The sequence below is a fragment of the Garra rufa genome, chromosome 17 (genome assembly GCF_049309525.1).
Source record: "Garra rufa chromosome 17, GarRuf1.0, whole genome shotgun sequence".
Classification (NCBI taxonomy): Eukaryota; Metazoa; Chordata; class Actinopteri; order Cypriniformes; family Cyprinidae; genus Garra; species Garra rufa.
In genome coordinates this window covers 29,865,738-29,889,061 of record NC_133377.1, presented here as the reverse complement: position 1 = coordinate 29,889,061, position 23,324 = coordinate 29,865,738, and the positions used below count along the sequence as shown (strand labels likewise).

Below are 23,324 nucleotides of genomic sequence, written 5' to 3'. Positions count from 1 at the left end.
GCAGATGTGCATTTTAGTTACAGATGCCAACTGAATACATCACATCCCTGTGCCTTAACCTCCAGAAATATTCACTCAAAAGCCAGCAACCATCAATACAAAAAAGTGCGCCCTTTTCAAAACACACACAGACACACACGCTCACCATGCGTGTTGAGGACACCAGCTAAAGCTTGGCGTATATCTGTGTATGTGTGTGTGCTTGCCATGCCGCAGGGAGAGAGAGATGGAGAGAGACGTGGCATCGCGCTGCCATCACATCTCATCAAATTAAGGAAGTCCATTCCACTTAAACGAGTTCTGTGAATCTAAAATCGACCATTAATGCAGTGTCATGTTAAATTAATACTGTCATCTAAATTACTGGTATGAATCTTTCACATTTGAAATGAGACCAAGAATGACTTATTCATTCTCTGCTATCTCCTCTGATGTCATCCCCATTAAACATAACCAGGCAAGCTGTCTTGGCCTAATTGTATTAGAGTGTTAGGGGAGTGTTAGGCTGTTCAGAAATCATCATTTAGTATGCTGATCAACGGCTTTAGAGAACTGAATAATATCTGAAATGAGTCGTGCTACGAGGCATGCTGCAACTGACAACACATGAGAGAGAGACATCAAGGAGATACGAATGCCGGTCCATATAAATCTGATACAGTGAAAAGCAGTGAGGCGACTTACTAAAGTGCCTACCATGTGTCGTGCCAATCTGACATCGGTCTGAAAGGAGCGTGCGCCCCGGTGCCTGCGAGGTAAACACGGACACATGCCCTGGCTCCTCTCCAGCAGCAAGATGAGTCTTTGTAAGCTGGAAATGTTTGACTTCACTGAAAGGAAAAGGGCAAAGACTGCTGAAAACTCTTAAAAATTAAGATTTTTTTATTAATGTGTAAGAGAGACAAGCTAATGTAATCTGGTAATGAGCCAGACCTCATAAAACTAGTGGAGCTCAACTCCCTCCTTCAGTTTTATGGAGGCTGGCTGCAGGTGAGACTGATCCTGATTTACTGTCTCTTCTTTTCTGCACATCTCATGTTCGAGAGACAAAAACACAGCGCGTGTCTACATGTTTGAGGTTTAAAATGGGAAATACAATTCAACTTTGCATTATAAACAATACTTTAGTAAATGTACAAATGCGACACAGTTGCTTCTACCAGAGTTTTTTCACAACTGACAAACTGATTCCCTTTCAACTGACAGAAAGTTGCTAAAATAAAATGTAAATCGTAAAGCGAGGAAGTGAAAATTGCGGAACTGCATTTTAAACAAATTCAGCATACTGTAGTAATGCATTCTGGGAAATGAAGTGTTCAGCCACCATAATTCACAACCATCATTGAGGTCTATCTATACTCATGGTTTTTAAAGTTTGTCTTGGCAATGAATGTATAGATACAGTTCTGTGAATTTCTTTGATTTTCACTTCATTTTAATACGATTTTCTACGATTTAAATTCGAACTGGAATCCGGTTGCTAAATGAATTGTGATTTAAAAGACATTCATGATTCAATTCTGAACAGACTATAAACACTTAACGTTACATTCATACATTATGTGACGCTGGACCACAAAAGGTCTTAAGTAGCACGGGTATAGCCAAAAATACATTTGTATGGGTCAAAAGATCGATTTTTCTTTTATGCCAAAGTGAAAATCATGTTCTATAAAGATATTTTGTACATTTCCTACAGTAAATATATCAAAACTTAATTTTTGATAAGTAATGCATTGCTAAGAACTTCATTTGGACAACTTTAAAGGCGATTTTCTCAATATTTTTATTTTTTGCGCCCTCAGATTCCAGTTTTTCAAATAGTTCAAATATTGTCCTACCCTAACAAACCATACATCAATGAAAATACATTTATTCAGCTTTCAGATGATGTATAAATCTCAATTTCAAAAAATTTACCCTTGTGACTGGTTTTCCAGGGTTACACGTGTCATGTTTAAATGGCGTATTAAAGACGAACGCTTTACCTCAAAAACGTTTTGGCGGTCCTGAAGCATTATCGTTATGTCAGCAGAAAAATCATCACTCAAAAGTTCGGAACAACCTCAAAGCCAAAGAGTTTTTACCCTGCTAACCATATTTTGTTCCAAAATGCTGTAGTCACCAGTTATTGAGAGAAGAAATATCATTAACGGTTAACCGTTGTGGTGCCTGACATTCGCCACAACTGTCATAAACAAACGAAATTGAAAATGACAAGATTTTGAAAGCTTCTTACCTGTTTTGATATAATTTCGATATCAGTTGTGTGGTACTAAAACGTTATATTTTGGAACAAGTTGTTACCACAGTAATTAATTTATTTTAAAAAAAGAAAAAAAAAAAAGAAAAAAAAAGAATATGGTTTAAGAAGTGCTTCAAAAATAGATGCACGCACATCACGTAACCTGGTTGCCAAACACTGAAAACCGCATGTATTGAAATCTGAAAATAACATGAGCATTTGTCGCCATCTAGTGACTAAAATGAGGGGGGAAAAACAACTACTTCACCCTCACAAGGGAAATCCTCAATACAGCCTATTTACTGGCCCATGAGAGTAAATTTAAACAATGACCTTAACGGTTATCTTAGTTTTGTAAACAAAGAAATTGTTGATACAGAAGAGCAATAGCTCTACAAGCAAACAAATCGAGTCAAGTATTGCTTTTGGTACAAGCTTGCAAAGACTGTTGATCATTTTCCGCATAATAAAGCTCAACAATGCATTCTAGCCTTGTCTTGTTAAACATCAAACCTGCGAATCCGTTTCATGGCCAAATTTAGATCACAGACAGGACAACCTGTGTTTGCTGTGAGGTCTGACATTCTTGAACCAGTAAGACCTGATGAAATATGGCTCTGCTCCTTACAGCGAGGCCTGGTAAACAGTTTCCTATTCAAATTCTCCTGCTCTGCAACTCTTCCTACTGACAGCCATTGCCACAGGCCAAGATCTCTCACAAAGCCGATGTGCATTTCAACATGGTGCGCTCAAAAAAAAAAAAAAAAAAAATGTCAGATGGACTGAAACTGTTCCGAACACTAGCAGAAGAGAGGGAGAGACGTAAAAAAAAATCTTAAGGGCAGAGATAGGCTGTCTGGTCAAATTTAGAGACTGGGTGTCATGGGAAAATAGCGCCACCAGACAAGTTTGTCCATTTGGATTCATCTACCTCGCATGGCTGTGGTTGCACCGTTCCTGGGGCTATAATGGAGGAGGTACGGGATAAATGTGACCTACCGCTCATAGAGGGCAGATCTACCAGTGTGCTGTCAGTCCACCTGTGAGCATCAGACATCAGGATACACATAAATAAACACTTTGACTGCATTACACTCTTTGATTGCTATTAAAAATACACTGTTGTGAAAATAAAGGATGAGTAAAAGATGTGTATGAGTATATACTCAAACACTATCTTAGGTGAGGTGATGTTCTTCATTATCAGGGGGCCAGCACAAAAAATAAAAATAATAATAATTTTTACAATGATTTTTAACTATATATTGGCCCAGATATATAGGCCTATGTTTCTCATTTAAATTCATGCTTAAAGGGATAGTTCACCCAAAAATGAAAATTCTGTCATTAATTACGCACCCTCATGTCGTTGCAAACCCAAGACCTTCATTCATCTTCAGAACACAAATTAAGGTATTTTTGATAGTACTCTACTGAACGAGTGTTGAAGACTTTAATGGAAGAGAAGAAATTGTTGAATAGAGTCGTTAATTTTGTTTTCTTTGTGTACAAAATGTATTCTCGTAGCTTCATAAAATTAAGGTTGAACCACTGATGTCACATGGAATATTTTGTTGATGTTCTTGGTAACTTTCTGGGCCTTGAACATGTTGCGTTGCTGTCTATGGAGGGTCAGAAAGCTCTCGGATTTCATCAAAAATATCTTAATTTGTGCTCCGAAGATAAATGAAGGTCTTATGGTTTTGGAACGACATGAGGGTGAGTAATTAATGACAGAATTTAAATTTTTTGATGAACTATAACTTTAAGTCCTCATGTACATAAAAAATATAAACACATATTATCATTCAAAAGTATAGGGTTGATAAGACTTTTTAATGTTTGACTAAAACTATAGTAAAAACAGTACTACTGTTAAATATTATAACAATCTAAAGTAACTATTTCCTAATTTAATTATTTTGAAATGTAATTTTCAGTTTTCAGAAATCATTTTAATATGCTGATTTGGCGCTCAGTAATTTCTATTATTATCAATGTTAAAAACAGTTCTGCTTCTTAATATTTTGTGGAAACTGACTTGTTTTTCAGGATTATCTCCTTTATTTGAAATGTATTTGATCAATTTACTGCAACCTCACTAAAAAATATTAATGTTTTGTGTGTGTGTGTGTAATATTATTTACTATTTCTTGCTTACTAATCAAATATGCACTTTTTGTTAAATTGACTACATGTACTTTAGTTGGTACAGAAGGTCAAATTTTCTTGCTTCCACTGAAACACAGGATCCTCTTTGGCACATTCACTCAAATCATTAAAAACAAAGAGTGAAAAATAATTTTCAGGATGGATTTAAGAATAAACAATTTGGTTCTTGGTTCCATTTTCTAACCAGTTCTATACAAGGAACTATTTCTTTCAGTAACTATAGTTTGAAAAAAAGGAGCATGCTTTTAAATGTTTTTTAAACAGCCTACTGAACAGTCTACAGTGAATGACAGTAAAAATATGTAATCAAAGTTCAATTTTAATGAGATAATTTGCATTTTATAGGAGTGCATTGTCATATGTAAACAGATTACACCACATAACAGATTATGTCATAATCCATATTAATGGGGCAGTTCACTCAAAAACTAACTTCCTTCAGTGTGAACTATATCTGAAAATTGGATATTAAGACACACTTACAGTGTTACAGTTACAAGGTACATTGTAGGTAGACTGAAGCAACAATGTATGATTATTTGTCTTAATTGTATAATGCTTCATGGATCATTTTAGAGGAAACTGGCTTAAAGAAAGAGTTGGGTGGAACATTTCATCTCTTGAAAATGACTATATACTGAGGAATCAAGCAGCAAAATGACAGCAAGATTAATTGAGTTTTTTTTTACATGTCAAATATGATATTGCATGAAACAGATCGTCATCAGGTCATTTGGCTCAATGACTACTACCACATTTTCTCACCAGTAAATGAATGCCATCCTTGGAACACAAAAAATTGGATGACGCAACCTTGATGAAGTATTTCATTCACATCTTCAGACAATTAAAAATACACCAGCCTGGTCACGTTGAATCAGACGTTCCATTTAGCTAAGCTGAGATACTTCATGGAAGTAAGCTCCCAACATCTTGGTGCCCTGAACATAGTTAGATCTGTCAAGGCAAAAAAGGGGAAAAGATATTGAAAAAAACCTGCAAAACATATTTTTAAGCATCCCAAGAGCATCTTATCTATCAGATAAGAAAGTCTGCACAAATAAATTCACCTATGAGAACAATCAGAGGACAACCTGCTTTCATGAGCATTTGTAGTTTCATAACCACACCTTTATAACAAGATGGTTGTCGTAGCCATGCGTAAATATTACCTGTTGAGTTTCTCATTCTGTGAATGAGCTCCGTCATCAGAGGAGCCGAGAGGCAGCAGCATGACATTCTGGCCAGTTGCTTCTTGGAAGGTGAGAGTTACCGGGATACTTCCTCCCTCACGGGTGAGATCAGGCTCCACACCAAACACTAACATTGGGGACAGAAGAGAATTACATTAGACAACAAATAAATTGTGTTTAGAAGGAAAAAAGCTACATTGTTGCTTTGACACAAAACAGATGCAAGGCATAATCAGTTAAGAGTTAAATATGTTATTAATTGTCATTTCATTGGACAACAGGTTCATAAAAGTTTCTCATTACACAGCGGTGTGCGTGAACTCTCTGTCAGAGAGAAGAGACTGCAAGAAAGTGCAGCTAATATCAGTGTATTAATACTGTGAAAAAGAGTATTGAAATCATTATTGAAGATATTTCAGAAAAATCAATACACTGGTACCAACATCATGGATTTAAAGATAGTTCACCCAAAAATGAAAATAACACCATGATTTACTCATCCTCAAGCCATCCTAGGTGTATATGACTATCTTCTTTCAGACGAATACAGTTGGATTCATATTAAGACATGCCCTGGCATGTCCAAGGTTCATAATGGCAGTGAATGGCTGTTGAGGTTTTGAAGTGCAATAAAGTGCATCCATCCATCATAAAAAGTGCTACACATGGCTTTGGGGGTTAATAAAACCTTCTGAAGTGAATCGATGCATTTGTGTAAGAAAAATATCCATGTTTAAAACTTCATAAACCGTAATCTGTAGCTTCTGTTCACAAGAGAGTTCCATTACAGTGGATGACGTAGGATGTAGACATAGCATAAGGTCTGGTGAGAATATGCTAGTCTTGTGAGAATTAAGTTATGCTTAACCTCCCAGAGCTGTGTGGAGTACTTTTTAATGATGGATGGATGCACTTTATTGGACTTCAAAATATCAACAGCCATTCACTGCCATTATAAAGCTTGGAAGACTCAAAGAAGAAAGTCATATACACTTAGGATAGTTTGAGGGTGAGTAAATCATGAGGTCATTTTCATTTTTGGGTGAAGTATCCCTTTAAATATTCATGTTCTTTATTAAAATCAATATCAATTTTTGTTTAAAATGTATATGAATGTATGAGGGAGAGTGTTTTACATCCTATAAATGGACATTTATTTATGTTGTTGTTTTTTTGTTTTTTTTTTACTATTTTTAATCTTTTTTTATGCCATCACTACTATAGAATTCATTTGTCACAAATTTTCAAAAACTACATATAGACGTTTTTCCTGAACACGGAAGTAAGTCCGACTCTTAACTGAAAGAATGCTTTGCATTTCCGGTCTGCATTGTTTCTAGTCAAATTAGGGTATATTCCGAGCTCATAAAGTAATGTTAAACCTATTAAAATGTTTTTAAAAAGCACATGGCTCCATAGCGCCATCACTTGGCAATGTCGCAATGACCGTCATTTGTCAGTGCCTCACTTTAATGAGTGTGTAGATGACACGAAGCAGCGGACGTTAGCTACATTCAGAGCCATAGAGAAACTTTCTATATGGCTCTGGCTACATTAAAAACAGATGGACGCTATTTGAATGGGTTCCTATGGAAACCGGAACAGAAAAGCATTCAATCTGACGTTAGAATTCGTAATGGCGGCGCTCATCATTTACTCAGGAAAAAGGTCTATAGTATCTTAGCAATCTTGCATCTAAAGTTAAACCATATCATCACCTTGGAATTATAAGGTTATATCTGCATTCTGAGCAGTTTTGAGATATTAAGCTTCAAAGTTTTTGGGTTTCATACACTTCTAGAGGTATAACCCTTTTTGTTTTCTTTAAAAAAAGGCCAAAAATGTACACAGCGTACAAAAGAAACATCACATAACGTTAATATGTTGTCACAGAATAAGAATGTGAATAACTCAACTTTGACAAAAACGTCAGATAGAACTTTACAATTCCAAGGCCACGATATGTTGTTTCTTACCAGTCTTCATGGCCTTTCTGCCAGCCATGTAATGAGGATGGTTAAAGTCAGACACCCAGGCCTTGGCTCCATGTCCCATGTACACTTTCAGTTTGTTGGGACTTTGCAGTTGCGCAAACTTCTTCTCCACATGGGTAATTACCTGTAGATAAGCAGTACGTGTCAGCACAAGCGTGTCTGTAGCGCAACAAACATGACTGTAAAGTACGCAGGTGACTCTCTGTGATTGTATATGATAAAACAACTTCAAACCTGTTTCTCCACCACTTTGGGATCCATATCAGGGACCAGGCGAATAGAGAACTTTCCATTGACTTTACGGGGAATTACAGTTTTGGCTCCTGCCTCATAGAATGCTCCCTCTATGCCATGCAAAGAAAGAGAGGGGTATCTCCATCGATGCATTAGAATTTGCTCCTGCACAGACAAACCAATATGTTAATTGAAAAAAAAAAGTGTAATTGTTCATTTCTGTTTCAAAGATGAACGAAGGTTTTACGGGTTCGTAACAAAATGAGGGTGAATAATTAATGACAGAATTTTCATTTTTGGGTGAACTATATAAAATACACATATCAATGAATGTAAAACACTTAGATCAGCATTCATAGAAATGCAATTTTTTAAACATTTTTAAACATGCTCAAATATATATGTGACCCTGGACCACAAAACCAGTCATATGGGTCATTTTTTTTTTCTAAATTGAGATTTATACATTATCTAAAAGCTGAAAAAATAAGCTCTCCACTGATTTATAGATTGTTAGGGAGGGACAAGGCCTTTAAAGTTGTCCAAATTAAGTTCTTAGCAATGCATATTACCAATCAAAAATTAAGTTTTGATATATTTACTGTAGGACATTTACAAAATATCTTCATGGAACATGATCTTTACTTGGCATAAAAGAAAAATCGATCATTTTGACCCATATATATATATATATTATATAAGTTATATATATAATATATATATAAGTTGATGCCATATGCTTAGAGATAAGGATGCTTGCAATTGCAAAATTTGTTGTGTTAAGGATGAGTAAGAAACAATTGTGTAAGACATGCTTATGAGTTATTACTGTGTAATCAACCACAAAGGTTAACAAGAGGGTACACAGGGGTGAAGAGAGCATGTTGCAACCCCAAGCAGAGCTGAAGCTGATGAAGACCTTGAAGAGGAAACGGATGAGTGCTAGATGCAGACAACAACGTAAGAGACAAAGGAAGGACCACCGTCTCATTAAGAATGACTTGCAGAGACTGATACGCCTACAGCAGGAAGATTGGAACATACAGGACATTGAGGAATTGATGACTAATATGATGATTAATTGATGTGTAATGGTAATTACCCAAAAAGTTGTATAAAAGGTCTGAGGAGTAAACCACTCTTCAGATGCTGACTGCATTAAGCGTAGAGGACACCTGATTCCCTAACGAGGGACGCTTAACAGCATCTCCAATATTGCTGTTGAAAAGTTTGATTATATAACAAATAGCTTAGCTGATTTTTTATTTTATTTTTGCATTTAACTGCTTTGTATTGTAACCAATAAATAATAATTTTATTGTTACTAGTGCCTCTCGTGAGATTTTACTCATAACTATTAAATAAACCTTAACCACGAACAACCACAAGGGGAGTCTTCTACGTCATTCCTGAAGGACTGCAACCTGTATATATATTGAATCATTGTTATTGTGTCTCATTTTTAATTTTAGTTGTTTTAGTAAAATGTTGAAATTTTTATTTTTTATATATATATATATTTTTTTTTTTATATATTTTTTAATTAATTAATTATAATTTTTTAAAATATATATATATATATATATTTTTTTTAACATTTAATTTTAGTTTAACTAAAAATGAGAAATGTAGCCTTAGCATCTACCTGAAATTAAGTTTAAGGTTTTTTTCTATTTTATTTCATTTCAGTTAATGTTTATTTCATTTTAAGATGTTGATTAATGATAATAATACTGTTTTGAATCAACAAACAAAGCTGACACTAAAAATGTGGAATGGGTGATTTAAGATGGGTGATTTACCTTAGTGTCATGCAGCAGTTTGCCTGCTCCAACATCTTTGGCGTATTCTTCCAAGTCAAACTCAATCTTTTCGTAGAGGTTCTTCTCTTCATCAGTCAATTTAGCCACTTGGTCGTACATCCCTGGTACTTCAATTTTCCCCTTGTTATTCACCAAAGACCCTAAAAATACAAAATACTTAATACACCTTCAAAGCATATCAAAAATAATAATGGTACATATCAACAAACACCAATATTTTTTTTTGTTAAGGTTCATCAAATTGCAAGGTAAGTTGATCCAGAGGAAATCATTGACAACTCTAAACAGGCAGGCAACATTCAAAGGTCAACAGATGCAAATAAAAACAGATATCCCAGTGTAATTAAGCACAAACAAGGAAATTCCCATCATTCTGAACATTTTTATGACCAACCTACGGATCCTCTTACTATCAAAGAAATATACTCACCCATCAGAGCTATGAGGTCAGTCATGGCTTCATGAACGGATCCTCCAAACACGCCAGAGTGAAGATCTTTGTCACAGCATTCCACCTGAAAACATAAAAAATGCTCATGAATTAATCAGACATGAAAGAAATGATGTCTCAATGATGACTGGACCTAACACTATAATAACTAGAGCACATTACCATCAGTGGTTAACCCGCTCAATTGCAAGTTACTGTTATTTACCATTAGTTACTACAGCCAACAGTTTGCTAGCTATGCCTTCGTCACATAAATTCATACCTGGCTGCGATAATTTACAAAATATTTAAATTAAACTGCTAGAGGGAGCATCCATTCAGGTTGTAGCGGTATTTGACAGTTGAGAGAGACAGGAGTTTTCCTGTGAGTGGGCGTGGTTTCAGCACAGACAGCAGACACGACCCCAGCACTTGAATGCAGAGAATACTGCTTATTTTTTCAAAATTTTGGCAACTTACATTATTTTTTTTCCATCATTCAAATTTGACTGGGTGGATGATAACACAGAATACATATTTAATATTGCTTTACACAGACTTTAAATACCACTGTTTAACCACTGCTTTAAATCTTAAGTTTCTTTTGACACTAAAGTAACAAATGAACTCCCACCTCAACAAAGAAGTAGCAGATTCCTCTCAAGCCATAGGTAATGCATGGCTTGGTCTTCCCGAGCCAGTAGTTATCAGAAATGCAGACGTAGTCCACATCCTTAAAGAAAGTATCTTTGCGAGAGAAAACAAGGTCGTCCAGTCCTTCAGACCCAGACTCCTCCATTCCCTCAAAGCAGAACTTTATATTGATGGGCAGATCCTGTGATTAAGTGAATTTAGTTTTTAGTGCAAAAATCCATCAAATGAAACACACTCCATTCAAATGTTTTTACAATGTTTTTTTTTCAGTGAATATACAGGTTGAAACACTCACTGATGCTTCAGAAGGAAAAACAATGCATTAAGAGCCAGAGGTGTAAACGTTTGAACAGAATGAAAATGAGTACATTTTTCTTATTTTGCCCAAATATATATATTTTTTTTTCTAGTACTGCCCTTCAGAAGCTACAGAAGATACTTACATGTTTTCCAGAAGACAAAATAAGTAACATTTACCCTAATCTTCAAATTCTCTTAATGCATCCTTCTGAACCATCATTGAGCATTTCAACCTTCTGTAATAGTAGCATATGAGTCCCTCAGTTGTCTTCAGTGTGAAAAGATGGATCTCAAAATCATACAGTCATTGATGGAAATAGTTCAGATACACAAAAATGCTAAAAAAAACAAAGAATTTGTGGGACCTAAAGGATTTTTCTAAAGAACAGCGGGCAGTTTAACTGTTCAGGACAAACAAGAGGATTACGGAAAAACTCACTAAACAAAAAAACAACAACTCACTAAAAAAAATAACATGCATTTTGTATGATCCCTCTTGACTTTGACTGTAAATCTATAGATTAGTTTATATAAATTGTGAAAACAAGTATTTCTTTACAAAAATTTCATTATACAAAAACTTCAAAACCTCAAAGAATAAGTACTCCTATTTTTAGTGTTTGCCATGTATCATAGAAACACTGCATAACATTACAATTAGGCTCACAGTTAATTAAATTAAATCTAATTAAATTAGCTTGACACAAGACGTTTTAAAATGATCAAAGATCACAAAACAACCTTTAGACTGTTCGGCTGTCAGTTAGAGCCTGTAAACGAGGTGCTTTAAAAGCAATGACAGTTCACTCAGGTGATAATGATTGAGAAACTGATGTAATCGCTGGATAAAGGGAGGACTGTATGCAATGTGAATTGATTTTTAACACAATGATATGCAGTGTTAAGCTCAGTAGTTCCTCACAGCTTCAATCACACTAGGTGCACATGCAACTGCAGTTTTTAATTTACTTTCTGTACTGTTTAAATTTAAAGTTCTATTAACGCAGTAACGCAGGCAATGCTAAACTTCTAGCATCTTTTTGCTGATACGGTCATACTGTTGGAAATACATGAGGACTTTGCACTGGAGTTACAGGCTTAATAAGTAAGCACACAGAATCACTAGAAAGAAAGTATAGGGCTTGCACCTGTCCAATCTTCTGATAGGCCTCAATGATGTTGAACCAGGCCAAAACAGGGCCTTTATCATCGGTAGATCCACGTCCGTACATTTTACCTGACAATTAAATGAAGCATGACACAGAGTCAAATAAAATGTCATAAACTGTAATGATTATAATGCATTTCCATCTACAATCTCAGTACATATCAAAGTGCATATAAAACCCTCACAGATACGTGGCCTTCATATTATTTTAACAAAAACTATAACTTCATGCCAGTTGTAACAGATTACTAGAATATTAATACAGAAAAAATTTTTTAGAGAATCCTGAAATTTGGATCTAGTTGATGATGGAGGTAAATTAATACTTCTTTTTGTTTAAGATGAATATCAATTTGTCTCAGCGTGAAAAAAAAAAAAAAAAACATCAGCTGACAGGTCACAAGGCTATGCTCAAGCGTCAGATCTATCTCAGCAAAAAGAGACAATAGGATTTGTCTTGAAATCTCTTTGGGCTGGAGGGACACAAATGTAACATGCTGAGTCGGTGAGATTTCTTCCTTTTTTGTGTCAACAGCCACATGCAAGCAGGACAAAAAAAATGTTTAAAAAAATGCTAGTGGTGACTAATTTTAGCCAAATCGAATGTGAAATATTACCTGGAGGAAGCACTACTTGCAGAGTATTGCACAAAAAGCAAATCAATTGTAGAACCTCATTTGGCCTTAACAGGTTTCTTCCATACACTCAAAGGCTTCATTAATAAATTGATGCTAGCACCAGTCTCCTCAACCCCAAGAGAACATTACCGACACCTTTTAAAAAAAAAAAACAATGACTTGTGCGTGCACAATCATACCGTCTTTTTCCACCAGAGTGAAGGGCGGTGAGTCCCAGCCATCTTCAATGTTGGCTGGCTGTACATCCAAGTGGCCGTAAATGCACACAGTCTTCTTGCCTGGGTCTGAGCCAAGTCTGCCCAGAACTACTGGAGGAAGAGGGATCTCTTCGCCACTTGGCAACTAAATTAAAACAAGAAAAAGGCAATGCATGAGAAATTTAAAATTATGTATGAATGTTAACTTGCAGATAATGTATTCGCCCACTTGTCATCCAAGATGTTCATGTCTTTCTTTCTTCAGTCGTGAAGAAATGATGTTTTTTGAGGAAAACATTTCAGTTTTTGAGAATTTCTCTCCATATAATGGACGTCTATGGTGCCCCTGATTGGTGAACTTCCAAAATGCAGTTTAAATGCAGCTTCAAAGGAAGAAGGGTCTTCTCTAGGGTCTTCTCTGGGTCTTCTCAAAACGATCGGTTATTTTCTAAAAACATTTACAATTGATATACTTTTTAATCTCTACACAGAGTGCACACAAAGCTAGACAAGACGAGCATTTGAGGTTAAAAAGTATATAAACTGTAATTTTTTTTTAGAAAATAACCAATAGTTTTGCTAGATAAGACCCTTCTTTCCTCGGCTGTGATCGTTTAGAGCCATTTTAAGCTGCATTTTGGAAGTTCAAACTCAGGGGCACCATAAAAGTCCATTATATGGAGAGAAATCCTGAAATGTTTTCCTCAAAAAACATAATTTCCTTACGACTAAAGAAAGACAAGGTGGTGAGTACATTATCTGTACATTTTTGTTCTGAAAGTGAATTACTCCTTTAAGTAGCATGGTTATATTTGTAGCAATAGCCAAAAATACATTATATGGGTCAAAAATTTTCGATTTTTTCTTTTATGCCAAAAATCATTAGGATATTAAGTAAAGATCATTTTCCATGAAGATGTTTTGTAAAATTTTTACCATAAACTTAATTTTTTAAGAACTTTTGGACAACTTTAAAGGCGATTTTTCTCAATATTTAGATTTTTTGCACCCTCAGATTTTCAAATAGTTGTATCTTGACCAAATCTTGTCCTATCCTAACAAACCATAAATCTATGGAAAACTTATTTATTCAGATATTTATTTAAATTATGACTGATGACTGGTTTTATGGTCCAGGCTCACATATAGCATTTGGATTTTGGAACTACATCAGATAATGACGAAATATTGGGTGGAACCATTCTTTTAACTTTAGCACATTCACAGTATTCTATGTAACTGCAATTGTACAGGGCACGAGACACATGCAGTCACACAGTTAACCTCAAAAATGAAATCAGGAAGCAGCTTGTAATGTTTCGGTTTAGGGCTGTTATCACTAAAAATTTCAAAGTCAGACAGGATATTCATATTAACTGTTAATTTTGAGGACAATAAAACACCTTCTGCATGCCAATGTCAACCATCTCCACAGTTCCCCCAAGTCTCTCAATGTCTTTGGCTGCCATCTCCATCATCTTCTTGATTTCTCCTCGCTTCTCTGGCCAGGCAGACACACTCTGTACAGCAACCCATTGTGCCAGGCGCTTCAAACACAAAATATATTTGTGTCAAATAACAGTAAAGTCATCAAACATTAAAAAAAAACATGTATTTAAGTACATCAATAAACAAAACATGAAATTTAAAAACCAAAACTATCTTAGGTTATAATATAATAAAATGTATCGTTATTAAAGAAAATCTCAATACCTCAACATACTCGTCCTGGTGTTCATCGACGTATTTAAAGAGAGTTGGAAGGTAAGACATTGCTGCACCGTGATTCAATCACTCAGTGACAGAAGAACTGACCTAAAAGAAAGGAAGATTGACGTGTAATAAGGATTTTTGTCTTCCAAAGCGGAAAATTAACTCCTCCCAATTCTGTAACTGCTGACAAAATCATTCCCCCTATCGGTGTACAAGGGCTAAGAGTATAACAGGACACAATGTAACATTAACTGTTGTTTAAAAACATGTGGTACACAACCGTATTCTGTCAATCTCAACCATCGCTTTAACTTTATTTATAATAATAATAATAACTATAAATACTTTGCTTACTAATAAAACCCGTAAGTAATAAGTCGTTCACTGAAATTCATCAAGTATAGCTAGCAGTGGCTAACAACTCCAAATACAACTGTATACTTACGGAGTAAAACCAATTCTGCCTCTTGAAGTTAACTGATATTGAACCGATCTCTGTTTCTTAGGAACAGTGGTGTGAAGCACGCCATCAGCAGCAACTCATGAGTTCAGACAAGATTAATGGCTTTCAAAATAAAGGTCTGAATGAGGCAGAGGCTTTTACGTACTGTGCAGTGGCCTTAGAAACTAATTTCACATTTAAGCAACACTGCATTAGATAATAATAAATGAAACCAAGTGGTATTTATCACTTTTCAAGAAAAACATTTTAACCTTTTCAAAACAATTTAAATTAAAAAAAAATTTATTTCTAAGGAAAACAACATGGCTTCAACAAAAATGTTGCCATCGGTTGATATCATCCGAACAATTAATGTTACTTTTAAAAATAAATTCAGATATGAACTGCAGTCAACTCTGCATATCTTAAGATATGTACAGTTAAAGACAAAAGTTTACATACACTATGCAGAATCTGCAAAATGTTAATTATTTTACCAAAATAAGAGGGATCATACAAAATGTAATTTTTTTATTTACTATTATCCTGAATAGAATATTTTACGTAAAAAATAAAAAAAATACATATAGAAAATAATAGTTGAACTGATAAAAATTACCCTGTCAAAAGTTTACATTCACTTGATTCTTAATACTGTGTTGTTAATCCACAGCTGTGTTTTTTTGTTTAGTGATAGTTGTTCATGAGTCCCTTGTTTGTCCTTAACAGTTGAACTGCCTGCTGTTCTTCAGAAAAATCCTTAAGCTCCCACAAATTCTTGGGTTTTTCAGCATCTTTGTGTATTTGAACCCTTTCCAACAATGACTGTATGATTTTGACATCCTTTTCACATTGAAGACAACTGAGAGACTCATATGCAACTATTACAGAAGGTTCAAACACTCACTGACGCTCCTGAAGAAAACACGATGCATTAAGAGCTGGGGGGTGAAAACTTTATGAATTTGAAGATAAATTCAACTTATTTTATCTTCTGGGAAACATGTAAGTATCTTCTGTAGCTTCTGAAGGGTAGTACTAAATGAACAAATATGATATTTAGGCAAAATAAATGTACACATCTTAATTTTGTTCAAAAGTTTACACCCCTGGCTCTTAATGCATCGTTTTTCCATCTGAAGCCACAGTGAGCGTTTCAACCTTCTGTAATAGTTGCATATGAGTCCCTCGGTTGCCCTCAGTGTGAAAAGATGGATCTCGAAAATCATACAGTCGGAAAGGGTTCAAATACACAAAAAATGCTGAAAACCCAAATTTGTGGAATCTGAAGGAATTTTCTGAAGAACAGCAGGAAGTTTACCTGTTCAAGACAAACAATTGACTCATGAACAACTATCACTAAACAAACAAAAAACAGATGTTGATCATTCAGGTAAAAACACAGTATTAAGAATCAAGTGTATGTAAACTTTTGAACGGGGTAATTTTTATAAATTCAACTTCAAAATTCAATTATTTTTAATTTTATTTAATTATATTATTTTCTCCTGTAGACTATATGTAAACATTTTATGCTAAATATCTTATACAGGTCAGTACTAAAAAAATAGCATGCATTTTGTCTGATTGGTAAAATAATTAACATTTTGCAGATTATGCAAAGTGTATGTAAACTTTTCTTTTTGACTGTATTGGGATAAACTGACAAGGTAAAAGCATTTTCTTCTTAGGTGAAAACCTTAGGTAATTTACAAATGCGCAGAGCAAATGCAAGCATGTTTAAACCTATTTAATAGAAAAATCATTTTACTACATTAAATCTCTAAAGAAACCAATACAAAATCACAGTGTACATAGGACAATCACATTTAAAAGACATTATACAAGCAATTTAAGATGACATGATCACATATATACAAACAATTTAATAGTTTTAAGGCAATATTAGAGTTCAAGACAAACACTGCAGAAAAAAACACTAGCTAGAGTCAAGGACAGGGACAATTATTGCTGTTGTACATAAGCACACCTGTATTACTCTTACTGGAATCAAAGATTCTAAAACTTATAGTGGGACTCTTTCCAATACTACAAGTGGTTCAAATCAGCATCTCTTCATTAGAAATGACAGCTAAGGAAGTGGTGTATCAGTTTTTAGCTGGTTCTTCTGGTTGGTAGGAAACTGGCGGGATATTAGAGAACTCCCATCCAAAGCCAACTGCATTACCAGTGTAAGCATCTACTGGGGAAAGGCTTTCAGATGGTATATCTTCACCTGACATGGGTGTTAGGAAAGTCATTTCTGGAACAGCTGTAATTTTAGAAGCACTTTCTACATAAGCATCAGTCACAGCTGTTTGGTTATTTAGAGGAATTGTGGTCGTTCCAACAATGCGAGTCGACTTTTGCCCGGTAATCGTTTCAGTTGGAGTTACAACTGGTACAAATGAAACTGACGGCATGTCAGCAAATCCCCATCCAAAGCCACTTGCATTACCAGTGTAAGTATCTACTGGGGAAATGCTTTCAGATGGTATATCTTCTTCACCTGGAATGGGTGTTAGGCAAGAAATTTCTGGAACAGTTGTAATTTTAGAAACACTTTCTACATAAGCATCAGTCACAGGTGTTTGGTCATTTCGAGTCGACTGTTGGTTGTTAAGTGTTTCAGTTGGAGACACAACTGGTACATGAGGAACTGACGGAATATCAGAAAAACACCAGCCAAAGCCAACTGGAATATTGGTATATATTCTGCCCTGAGTCTAACGAGATAAAAAGCCATTTAAACGGTGGTTGAAAACAGCGCTGTAACATAAAATGACCAAATATATTTTTTCCCACAATAATCTGCATTATCGTGTGGGTAACATTATATCCTCATGGAAACTCAGTAAACCCATAATATCTGCATGATTTTTTATTTTATTTTACAGATCTAATACATAGCAACATTTTTGTATATAATTAATATAAGCACTTTAAGACAATATTATGCAAACTAATAGTATGCAAATTTTAGGTGTACTGAAGAAAAAGTTTAAATTATTCCCAGTGGCCACAGATACTGCTAATCAATAATCAAAGCAACATCCATCCACATACATTTGCCAATGAATGCATAAATTATCCACGCAAATGAAATTATAGGTTTTTCCACAACAGACATTTCCCTAATATGACCATACATCAAAGACATATATGTTATTCTAGAGCAAAAAGAATCTCCTACGCAATAGTGAACATAGCAGTCCTTAAAATGGATCCTCAAAGGCTGTGATGACCCATGACGTCTTCTGATGCATCTGCACTGATTCTGTGTGACTGAATCTCCACTTCTTCTTTCTGTAAATTAATCATTTGAAAACAATTTAGAAAAAAAAAAAAGGGAACAGAGTTTGCAATATCATCAAGCTAGTTTATTTACAATTAAGACAGTACTGAAATGCATAGAATATTTTATTGGACTGCAAAAAGCTAGCAAATGGCATGTTTCATATAGTGGGTTTGCACTGAACATAAACAATGCCACTGAACTGCTGAAAACGGTCAACTATTGTCGTGTTTTGGGGTGTACTAATTGGTCAGACTGGGAAAAGCATTTTGAGTACTATAGACTACCAAAAGTTATTACAAATCTAGGAGATGAGTGCAAAATACTGTCTGAGGAACAAAAGGCGTTGGCCAAACTGAACCAGGATTTCCAGATCAATCTTGACAACTTTCATGTTTGTTCTTATCATTTCCAGTGAGGTAGGTGAAATATTAGGTTAATATCTTAATACTGCTCGTATGTATCTCACCTATTAAGTTTGTCAAAATATTGCGCCCTTTTCTACTTAATAAGTCCTTCTCTATATGACATAGCAGCTTCCACATGTTTTTTCCATGGTTTAGACAGCATAAATTAGCAGTACAACGTATTTAGTCGTACATTTACTGTGCAATCCATGCTGTTGTTTACATCAGAGTATCGCCAGTATAGCCACGCATCCAAGTAACTGACCAAATCGTGACATAAGTCCAAACCCTCTATTCTCTAAAACTGTAAAAAGCAAAGTGAACCTGAAAGCTTTAAAACATTAAAATACTGCATTAAATTAATAAAAAAAAAAACATGGTGCATGTGTATTTCTTTTAAAAGACAGTCTCGAAAACTGGTAGAACAACACTTGTTTAGCACTTGTTTAGTGAAGGCAAAAAGGTAATGAAAATAGTTAGACCTAAAAGATACTGTAACTAGCCACTGCATCTTTGTTTTAATTAAACTGTACTGTTATGTATTCAAAGGTACTTACTGATCATCAGGTGTGGATCCGTGTGTCGGGTCATGGCAAACTTGATGGAAAGGATTTCATTGTCACAATTAAACAAAGGCTGATAGACATCAGACACAACTACATCTAAATCATAAATATATATAAAATTTATATATATATAATTTATTCCTGTGATTTCAAAAGCTGAATTTTTAGCAACATTACTCCATCACATGACCCTTCAGAAAATATTCTGATTTGCTGCTCAAAAAACATTCTTATTAAGTTGAACAGCTGAGTAAACTTTTTCAGGTTTCTTTGATGAATAGAAAGTTCAGAAAAACAGCATTTATCTGAAATAGAAATCTTTTGTAACATCATACATTTCTTTATCGTTAAGTATTAATTTCTATAATTTCCTCTCAAAGAAAAATTATATTGACTCCAAGCTTTTGAATGGTATAATGTATAACGTTACAAAAGCTTTTTATTTCAGATCAGTGCCGATCTTTGGATCAAAGAATCTTGAAAAATGTACTCAGCTGTTTTAAATATTGATAATCATAATAAAAAAAAAATGTTTCTTGAACAGCAAATCAGCATATTAGAATAATTTATGAAAATTTAGCTTTGATCTCAGGAATAAATTACATTTTAAAAACATATTCAAATAGAAAACTGTTATTTTAAATAGTAAAACTATTATTTCAGACTTTTACTGTTTTTGCTGTACTTTGGATCAAATTAATGGTCAGCAGAAGAGACTTCTTTAAATACATAAAAAAAAAATTTGACTGGTAGTTCAATTACCAGCTACATTGCCAGTTTTGACTCTTACTCTTGCTTGTGCTTAATAACAAATTTAGTTCATTTAGTCTAATCTGATTTAATTCTGACAAATTTAATATGGATAAACCTAATAATTAGTACTGCCATTGTAAATTAGAGTTTAGAAACACAAACACCAGAAACACAATCAATGCATATTCATTAATTTAATATACAGTAGCATTTTCAGATGGACAAAATTATAAAAGACTGGTGACCAAAAATGCAACAGTGTAACACATTACTATATAAAAGATGAAAATCCAAAACAAGGCCATTAAATAGTCCAATTGACCATATCGCTGAATGCTCAGATCTTTTCCAATGTTGATGATGAGAAAAACAATTGCAAAGACTAAATAAGAGCACAGAGATCAGTATCTGTATTTGGTAGAGTAATCTTTAGGGGACACTACGAGACCTCGTCCTTTTCTCGCCCCCCTGTAGACGGTCTCAACAATGTCTATCATCTCCTGCTTGTCTTCCATGGTCCAGTTTATCTTGTTGTTGTTACCAGTTCCAAGATCAATCATGATGTGCTTGTTCCTGAGATATACAAGGAAAATCAGAAACAAGTATTAGCAGAAACATGCACTGTAAAACTAGTACAACCATTACGGAAATGTTAACATGACTGATGGTAAATCAGATCTTGTTAATCCACAATAGTAAAGAATTTGTACAGTTCACCACTAGGGGGTGACAACTCCACATTCTGTGCTTTTAGGGGGAAAAAAGCAAGCAAGAAATCTAGAATGTTCCATATATGAGAACAGATATGAGAGAGTAAATGATAAGAAAATTCAAGTTCACTTCCAGAATGAACATTTCCTGATAACTTACTCTCCCTCATGTCATCTTCAGTCAAAAATAAATTAAGACATTTTGTTTTTGAGGAAAACATTCCAGGAATTTTCTCCATATAGTGGACTTCAATGGTGGCCAACTGGGTTGAAGGTCCAAATTGCAATTTCAATGCAGCTTCAAAGGGCTCTACACGATCCCAGCTGAGGAATAAGGGTCTTATCTAGCAAAATGATCTGTCTTTTCCTTAAAAAAAAAAAAAAAAGTACATTTCTATACTTTTTAACCACAAATTCTCATCTTACACTAGCTTACACGCATTGCGTAATCACATTAGAAAAGTCATAAGCAGTTAGTTCTTCATCTGTGTACTTTGGCTGAAAAAGGTAGGGAAGGGCGGAAAACTTAAATTTTCAAAAATCGAATTTTCTCTTCCAACTTCAAAATCATCCAACATCATTGTTTTACCTTTTTATGTAAAGTGTGTTTGACTTTCTTTGCACATTTGCTTTGTAAACACTACGTCGAACTAGTGCAAGATGAGCATTTGTGGTTAAAAAAAAAGTATATAAATTTGTGTTTTTCTTAGAAAATTATTACTTGGCTGGGATGGCATAGAGCCCTTTGAAGCTGCCTTGAAACTGCAATATAGACCTTCAGCCCATTGATCCTTATTGCAGTCCACTATATGGAGAAAAATCCTAGAATGTTTACCTCAAAACCCTTAATTTCTTCTTGACTGAAGAAAGAAAGTCATGAATATCTTGGATGACATGGTGTTGAGTAAACTACCAGTAAGTTTTTATTCTGGAAGTGAACTTCTCCTTTAAATGATCATATGTTGAATTGCTGACTGACTTGGGCGAATACAGTGAATAAACTGACTCATTGTAGTCATTATACTACCTGAAGACTTACCTGAAAAAGAACATGACTGTGCAAGGATCATACAACTCGTACATCTTGTTGAAATCTGGCACTTCTGTGATGTCCACAAGATAAATGACTGCAAAATTCTTCACCTGAAAAAACACGTGATGTTAGAAACATAAAACATCGATAGACTTATAGATATTCATGAATATTAGCTGACGTGTTCACGTTCAGGTCAGTGGTTGAATATTAAGACAATGTAATACCTTTTCGGCGATACTGTACAACACTTCATCCATTTTCATACAAGTAGGGTCCCAATCGTGGCCAAATCGTATAACAATCACACGGTCTTCCTCTGATAAAATAGCCTGGTCCACTTGCCAGCCATTGTGAAGATGAGGGAGCATGTACGACATTTTGAGGGATATACAAACACACTTCTAAAAAGGACAAAATAGATTGTTGTCAAATTCATTTGCTCGTTAACTGGGTTAATAAACTGTTCAAACGTTATAAAATATGACAAATAATTGTTTACATTTTACACGTTGGTTTCTCGTTAGTTTTATCTCTGAATTCTAGAAAATAACAGCAGGCGCCAAAATAAGTTTTCTTCAGTGAAATAATAGAGCAATGAAAAAGAAATAAAGGCCTTTGAAAGAAAATGCAATCCTTACCTCAGAACTGAAATTAACTGTGGCGTGTAGATTAAGTGTTTTATCAGTTTAGTAGATGTATAACAGTTTAGCACTGTTTTTAGCACTGCAACGACGGCGGCTAGTGGACAATGCGTGTAAACAGATGTCATTATCGCCCTCTGCTGGATTGGAGAAAGCTGCTAAGTCTACAACTGGAAATTTTTCAATCAAACTTACAGAGATTCAAAGTTAAAGCGTTTAAATTATTCGAATGTATAAAGGAATTAGATTTAAGGTGCGTCAACTTCATATATTTGCCCTTAATCACAAACAAATGTGAGCCTGGACCACAAAACCAGTCATAAGGGTCCATTTTTTGAAACAGATTTATACATCATCCGAAAGCTGAATAAGTAAGCTTTCCATTGTTAAATATTTGGCCGAGATACAACTATTTGAAAATCTGGAATCTGAGGGTACAAAAAAAAAAATCTAAATATTGAGAAAAGCACCTTTAAAGTTGGCTAAATTAAGTTTTTTGCAATGCATATTACTAATCAAAAATTAAGTTTTGATATATTTACTGGAGGAAATTTACGAAATATATTTAGTAAACTTAATATCTTTACTTAATATCCTAATGATTTTGGCATAAAAGAAAAATCAATAATTTTGACCCATACAATGTATTTTTGGCTACTGCTACAAATATACCTGTGCTACTTATGACTGATTTTGTGGTGATGGTTTTTATG

At 34.6% G+C, this 23,324-nt stretch overlaps 2 protein-coding genes across 2 annotated transcripts; both read right to left on the bottom strand.

Moving 5' to 3' along the window:
• Nucleotides 1–4,720: 4,720 nt before the first annotated feature.
• cndp2 (carnosine dipeptidase 2) lies at nt 4,721–15,305 on the bottom strand. Its single transcript, XM_073821740.1, has 12 exons — nt 15,207–15,305; nt 14,762–14,863; nt 14,452–14,595; nt 13,031–13,193; nt 12,194–12,282; nt 10,726–10,926; nt 10,092–10,176; nt 9,641–9,801; nt 7,839–8,003; nt 7,587–7,728; nt 5,590–5,737; nt 4,721–5,374 (listed from the first exon to the last, which is right to left on the bottom strand). The coding sequence occupies exons 2-12, from the start codon at nt 14,819–14,821 to the stop codon at nt 5,308–5,310; spliced, it is 1,425 nt and encodes a 474-aa protein (XP_073677841.1). The 5' UTR covers nt 14,822–14,863; nt 15,207–15,305; the 3' UTR covers nt 4,721–5,307.
• Nucleotides 15,306–20,399: 5,094 nt separating this feature from the next.
• On the bottom strand, nt 20,400–22,730 carry txnl4a (thioredoxin-like 4A). The gene is made up of 4 exons (XM_073821975.1): nt 22,609–22,730; nt 22,195–22,371; nt 21,974–22,077; nt 20,400–20,797 (listed from the first exon to the last, which is right to left on the bottom strand). The coding sequence occupies exons 2-4, from the start codon at nt 22,345–22,347 to the stop codon at nt 20,626–20,628; spliced, it is 429 nt and encodes a 142-aa protein (XP_073678076.1). The 5' UTR covers nt 22,348–22,371; nt 22,609–22,730; the 3' UTR covers nt 20,400–20,625.
• Nucleotides 22,731–23,324: the final 594 nt, after the last annotated feature.

What these genes read in the sequence shown, in the direction of transcription:
- cndp2 (XM_073821740.1), bottom strand. Translation starts at nt 14,821, where the DNA reads ATGTCTTACCTTCCAACTCTCTTTAAATACGTCGATGAACACCAGGAC. An exon ending in ACCAGGACGAGTATGTTGAG is followed by an intron (nt 14,596 to 14,761) that starts GTATTGAGATTT and finishes TTGTGTTTGAAG; the next exon opens with CGCCTGGCACAATGGGTTGC. An exon ending in TCTGCTACTTCTTTGTTGAG is followed by an intron (nt 10,177 to 10,725) that starts GTGGGAGTTCAT and finishes TTATGTTTTCAG; the next exon opens with GTGGAATGCTGTGACAAAGA.
- txnl4a (XM_073821975.1), bottom strand. Translation starts at nt 22,347, where the DNA reads ATGTCGTACATGCTCCCTCATCTTCACAATGGCTGGCAAGTGGACCAG. An exon ending in TGTACAGTATCGCCGAAAAG is followed by an intron (nt 22,078 to 22,194) that starts GTATTACATTGT and finishes GTGTTTTTTCAG; the next exon opens with GTGAAGAATTTTGCAGTCAT. An exon ending in ACAGTCATGTTCTTTTTCAG is followed by an intron (nt 20,798 to 21,973) that starts GTAAGTCTTCAG and finishes TGTATATCTCAG; the next exon opens with GAACAAGCACATCATGATTG.